General features: G+C 49.8%; 1 protein-coding gene across 1 annotated transcript in view; it reads left to right on the top strand.

Annotated features, from left to right (window-relative positions):
* CERK (ceramide kinase) overlaps window positions 1-6,419 on the top strand; it is a 38,707-nt gene that overhangs the window by 15,000 nt on the left and 17,288 nt on the right. Inside the window, exons 2-3 of the mRNA XM_003783105.3 lie at window positions 2,145-2,258; window positions 2,574-2,696. Coding sequence (XP_003783153.1) covers window positions 2,145-2,258; window positions 2,574-2,696 — 237 coding nt within the window. The remainder of the gene's footprint in view (window positions 1-2,144; window positions 2,259-2,573; window positions 2,697-6,419) is intronic.

A 6,419-nucleotide genomic window follows, 5' to 3' on the forward strand; every position in this document is an offset into this window, starting at 1 on the left:
GGGCTGGGGATTCGAACCCGCCACCTTAGGTGTATGTGGCTGGCGCCTTAGCCGCTTGAGCCACAGGTACCGAGCCTCGATTCTTATTTTAAAACCTTTTTCTTCTCAGGCAATTTGAGTTGTTTTGCAGCTGCCATGTGAAACCTGTCAGGTGCATGGTCTGCTGCGGGCGGGGGGTGGGGGGGGGTTTGAAAAGCACCGCAGGTGAGGAGGGTCGGTGGAATCAGGCTGGTCCAGAGAGAGCCCCTGGGAGGCAGAACCTTGACCAGGTGCTTAAAGGTGAGGGTCTGCAGGTGGAGGGGCTGCCCCTGCTGGCTCGGCGTCCGTGTCTGGCGGGCTCTCCTGCCCTCTGGAAGATGGAAGGGAAGGACTTTGGAGCAGACTCCAGAGGGCTAGGCTGGTGTTGCCGCATGTGGTCACTGCCTCCTGCCTTATTGACCTGCGAGCTCCAGTTTCCTCATCTCACAGACGAGGGTCATGGCAGTGAGAGGTTTGCACGAGCTTATACATTTGGGACCAAGCTGGTGCACCCAGACAGCCCTGATGTTGTTGTGATGCCTTCTGGTGAAACCAGGTAGCCATGTGGGAACAGTGTGACTGGACTCAGGGTTGGCCAGACCCCCAGGGCGAGGGGCCTGGTGGGGACACACATGGTCCTGAACAAAAGGACTAAGCCACCATCAGGGCCTGGTGAGGAAGGCAGAATAGTGAGTGCCTGGATGGTGCATGTGGCACTGAGCCTGGGTGACCTTGGGGTGGCCCCTGGGGGGCAGGGAGGCCTCTGCGGAGATGGAGCTTAAGCTGAGAGAGGGCCACATGTGGGAGACCCTGGGGAGGTCTGGGTGCATGGTGTGTGTGGTATGGTTAGTGTAAACATGGGGGGTGTGGGGGTGTGTGTGGTATAGTTAGTGTAAACATGGCGGGGTGTGGGGGTGTGTGGTGTGGTTGGTGTATACATGGCACGTGTGTGGTGTGTGTGTGTTATGTGTGCTGGGCATGTGTTTATGTGGGTGGTGGGAGGCAGATCTTGGTGTGGGGACCATTCAGGGAGGTGGTGCCTTGAGATGGGCTCTGATGGCCTAGCAGGGGGGGAAGGTGGCCTCCAGCTGAGTCTGTGAGAACGTGCCAGTTTTATAGGCAAAGCAAAGTATTTGTGGGTTATACATTCCAATAAAACATTATGATTTCATTCCTTACTATTTTAGAATTTGTGATGTGTCAAATGAGTGGTATGATTCAAGCAGATCTCGGCCATGAATAATAATTATCAAAGTCAGCGACAGGGAAGATGCTGACTTCCCCCAGGGCCGGGCCCACTTCTGAGGGTGCAGGAGGCCCCAGCCTGTCCTGTGTCTGCAGCGTGTGACCCTGCCTCCCCAGCTCTTACTACTCAATTGCTGCCAACACGACAGCAATCTTTTTTTTACATTCAGCTTCACAAAACTGTAGTATTTTAGGTCTCTTGCCAGTTTTATAGCCAACCTGGGATGCTAACTGCAAATTCCAACGTTCTTCTATGTAAAGATGCATCGTGACTCCCTAGCAGCAATGCCCGGTGAGCTCCTGGGCCACAGCCTGTTCAAACCAGTGTTGTGTCCTCAGCCCTCTGTGCTGTCCTGAGGAGCTCTTTCAGGCCAAGGCTTCGGTCACTACTTGTCACCTTCCACGGCACTTCAGCCTGGAATTTTCCTTTAATGTGTGGTCCATGGTGGTTGGGGTGGGGCCTGCCCTTCCCTGGGTTTCGTGGTAAAGGGTGTCCAGTGCCGTGACCCCCAGGTCCACGACTCCCATGTGCTCACCCTCTCCTCTGCTGCCCGGCCCCTGTTGTGTATCCTCCCACTCAGGTTTCCGGGCCACACTGTGTCCCAAGGACAGAGCCCACATTGTGAACATGTTTCCCCAAATGTAAGATGGTAGCTGGCCCAGAGAAGCTTTGCTGCTTGGATGGCCAAGCCATCCATGAGAAGCTACACTGGTTGCCTCTGTTGGGCAGGACACCCTGCTGCCTGGTAACACTGAGCAGCGTGTGGTTATTTAGCTCTGGCTGAAAAATGAGATGTAAACTTCCTTTTAAATTTTGGATTTCTTATGAAAATACTGAAGCAGATCTCGGCCTTTTGGACACGAGGATATGTGTTTTCCAGATGCCTGCTCCGTGCCTGTGGCTGAGATCATCACCGTGGAAGAAGTAGACGTTTGTGGGAAGCATGGCAGTGGCGGCAGGTGGCAGAAAATGGAGAAGCCGTACGGGTTCACAGGTGAAGCCCGCAGGGCTCCCGGCCTTCCCTGCAGGCCTTCCCTGCAGACGGGCCTATCTCGACAGCTCAGTGGGCTGGTTTCTCTTTACAGACCCACGTATGGTTAACGTTTAGGTTGACACTTGTCCTTTTCTCATGTTCTTTTTACACGGTTTAAAATACCTGAAAAATGGGATGTTTTTTCTAATAAAACTTGAAAGTTAGTAAATAGAAGAAAGGAACGCCCCAGGAGCCCTTCGCAACGGGCCCTGGTCGGTGCGTCTGAAGCGCACTCCTGTGGGCCAGCTGGGGACTAACGCGTTTGTGTCTGTGCAGTGCATTGTGTGAAGAGAGCGCAGCGTCACCGCTGGAAGTGGGCACAGGTGACGTTCTGGTGCCTGGAGGAGCAGCTGTGTCACCTGTGGCTGCAGACCCTCAGGGCGATGCTGGAGACACTGAGTACGTGAGTTTACTGCCTGGTGGGTTTGGTGATGTCCCTCACAGCTCTCCTCCCTCCCACACTGGCCGTACCCAACCTGGACAGGACAAATCAGTCTGACTTTTAAAAAATTGCTAGCTAGGAGATCAGCAGAGTGAGTGCCAAGTGCACGGGCTTCCCAGCCCACCCTGGCATCGAGTTGCAGCTCTCCCCGTACCTAGTGGGGAGACCCCGACTCTGGGATGGAGTCTGAGCCCCACATGACTTGCCAGGAGACCTAGGCAGTTCACGTGACCTCCTGAGCCTCGGTTTCTCTTTCTGGAAGGGGGGATAGTAACAGTTACTGCATTCAAGGTGAATGTAGGGACTGGACAGCTACCTGGAGGAGCAGCGCCCCTCTGTTTGTGATATGTGTGCAGCGTAGCCAGAGCCTGGCGGTTAGTTACTGTGCACTGAATGATGGGAATTTGTTACCCCTAAAATGTGGTGGGCGCTGGGCTTGGGCATGCCTCTGGAGTCCCAGCTGCTGGGGAGTCTGAGGCAGGAGGCTCTCTTGAGCCCACAGTGAGCCATGATGGAGCCACTGACCTCTAGCCTGGATTATAGATGAGACCCCATTTCTTAAAAAAAAATTGGTGGGGGCTCGGCGCCTATAGCTCAACCGGCTAAGGCGCCAGCCACATACACCTAAGGTGGCGGGTTCGAATCCCCAGCCCGGACCCGCCAAACAACAATGACGGCTGCAACCAAAAAATGGCCAGGCGTTGTGGCGGGCGCCTGTGGTCCCAGCTACTTGGGAGGCGGAGGCAGGAGACTCGCTTGAGCCCGGGAGTTGGAGGTTGCTGTAAGCGTGATGCTATCCCCCAGGGGGACAGCTTGAGGCTCTGTCTCAAAAAAAAAAAAAAACAAAAAAAAATTGGTGGGTTTTATCTTTTTTTTCCGTTGTGTATCTAATAACACGATTCATGTCGTTTGTTGTAATCTTAATACACAGTCTACAAAATCGAAGCAGTGTGGTTTCTGTTAGTTCGATGTCTTCTTGAGTTAATTAGGCATAGATATCAAAAAAGTGAATTTTAATTTTTCAAAGAAGGTATTCCCATGTATCAGCTTCAGAGAAACAGCCCAGGGCAAATAGCACATTTTTGGCTCTCACTGGGGTGGGCTTTTGGCCCCTTTTCTGTTCAGTTGTCTCTTTTTCTTAATGACGTGCAGCCATTCTGGACCTCTGTTGGATCTGAATCTTCTCTTGAATTTACGAATCGTAGCTCTGTCCTCTTAATCTGAGGTGCGTTTAATTTTTTTTGGAGACAGGGTTTTGCTCTGCAGCTCGGGCTACAGTGCAGTGGCGTTTCTTGGGGTCTTCTGATGAATAGTCATTCTTCATATCGCTCTGTTTATCTCTTCTTGATTGTTAATTTATTTTTATGCTTTTTTAACTTTATGGTAAGATTGTCCTATTTCAGACTTCTCTGTCTACTCCAAGGTAATCAAGTTCCAGGCTTTATTGCCTCACTTTTCAGTTTATATGAACAACCCATTTGGAATTGATGTTGGCATATGGTAGGAGGTGAGGGGTAAGGTTCATTTTGTTGAAATATAAATATCCCCTGAACCTCTACCATTCATGGGAAAGACTTTCCCCTGCTCACTGTAGCACCACCACTTTGTTTTTTATATTGTAGCGTTTGTGAATAGAAATTTAATAAGATTATGTGCTTTGCCTTGAATCCAGTGACCTTGCTGAGCTCACTTTTTAATGCTGCTAGTTGGATGATTCTTCCAGATCTGGGCCAAACGCAGTCCTGTCAGCCGTGCATGATGACAGCTCTGTTTCTTCAGTGTCAGCGCCTCTCCTTTCTTATTTCTTGTTCTTACACTGTTGCCCTGTTTGGAGCCCAGAGCAGGGATGAGAGCATCCTTGCCCGGGTCTTGATCCCAGGGGAAGGTCTCAGCGTTTCATCGTCAAGAAGGATCTTTCTTATTTCTTAGCCTTTTAATAGATTTTTAAAATGAGATTAAGGGAATTCCCCTCTAATCCTAGTTTTCTGAGAGTTTTGGTTTTTTTTTTTTTAATCACAAAAGGGGAATTGAATTTGATAAATGCTATTTCTGCATCCGTTGAGATGATTACATAATCTCTTTTGAGTTAATATGTTGAATTACATTAATTCCTCATTGTTACAACCCTTTGCATTCCTGGAGTGAACAAACCCCTCCTGGTCACAAGAGCAGGAGGCTGTTTGTGTAGCGCTGGGTTTGGCTGCTGATACTTGGTTTGGGATTTTTGCACTTTGGGGGTGGTGGTGGCAGGGGTGGGGGGAATGAGCCTGTGACTTCCTGCTGAGAACATTCTCCTCTGATTTGCTCTTGAGGCCACACTGGCCTTACACTCAGCGCCCTTCTTTTTCTGTTCTCTGCAAGAGTTGGGGCCTTTTTTCTTAACTTTGTGGAATAATTCAGTGGTGAAATCGTCTGGGCGTCTCTTTGTAGGAAGGTTTTTATTAATGGCTTCGGTCTCTTTATCAGACACCCAGCTATTGAGATTTTCGGTTACTTCTGACATCTTTGATAAACTCCATTTATCCATCTCATCCAAGTCTCTGAACTCAGGAGGACACCGTCTCTCATTTGCCCTGCAGTGTCTGTACTCACAGGTGGTGTCTTCCTCATTTTTTATATTGGTGACTTGTGCTTTTTCTCTTTTCCTAAATCCCAATTTTATTAGAGATTTATCGATTTTATGAATCTTTTCAAAGAACCAACTTTTGGCTTTAGTGTTTTTCTCTATCATATTATTTCCCCCAATATCTTATTATAAACATTTTCAGACACACAGGAAAGTTGGAGGGATTACACAGTAAATGTTCTCACGCTCGCCACCTGGGCCTGCAGCGGTCTGCACTTGCCGTCCATCTGTCCATCTGTCTTCACGTTTGTTGGTCCTAGTTTTTGCTGCATTTCAGAGTCAGTGGCAGGCACCTGGGCACATGTGTTCACACAGCACCCACACCGCCAGTGAGCAGCATTTGTTTACAATTCTGAGGCAAAAATTTGTTTTACCTCAGAAAATGGTAAGATTCTATGAAATGGACAGATCCTAAGTTTCAGGCAGTGAGCTCTGAAGCATGCAGGCCTGGGCAGCCCAAGGCCATGGACACACCTGGCACCCAGGAGTTTTCCTGCAGTCTTGCCCAGTGGCAGAGCCACCACCAGGCCAGTTCTGTCCTGTCTCACCTGCTCTGGAACATTGCCTGAAGGACTCACCCTGTGACACAGACTCTCCCGTGCATGGCCCTAGCCCTCGGCACGCTGTCCTGGGTAGTGTGTCTAAGGTTTATTTTCATGAGTGAAGAATGTTCTGTTGTATGGCAGCCCCTGTTTTGCTTATCTGCCAGCTGTTGGACACCTGGTGGCCTCCTCTCTCTGCCTGTGGTTAATGACGCTGCAGTGAGCATGTGCATCTTGGGTTCTGTGTGTACGGAGGCTTTCAGTTTTCTTGGGCACATGCCTTCTTGTTAACCCTTATGTATTAGTTCAATTCGTCTTACCTTTTAAGTAGCACAGTAACTTGAATTGACCAAAACAGAAATGTAGAAGTTGGTATAAAATATAGGGGATCCTCAGGAATCCTAACCACGGGGGTTGGGCTTGGCCTCTGCCTCTCTGCCTGTCTGTGTGTCCCTGTCTCTCCACCTGTCTGTGTGTCCTTGTCTCCCCACCTGTCTGTGTGTCCCTGTCTC

The sequence above is a fragment of the Otolemur garnettii genome, unplaced genomic scaffold (genome assembly GCF_000181295.1).
Source record: "Otolemur garnettii isolate 467f Iridium unplaced genomic scaffold, OtoGar3 scaffold00007, whole genome shotgun sequence".
Lineage (NCBI taxonomy): Eukaryota > Metazoa > Chordata > Mammalia > Primates > Galagidae > Otolemur > Otolemur garnettii.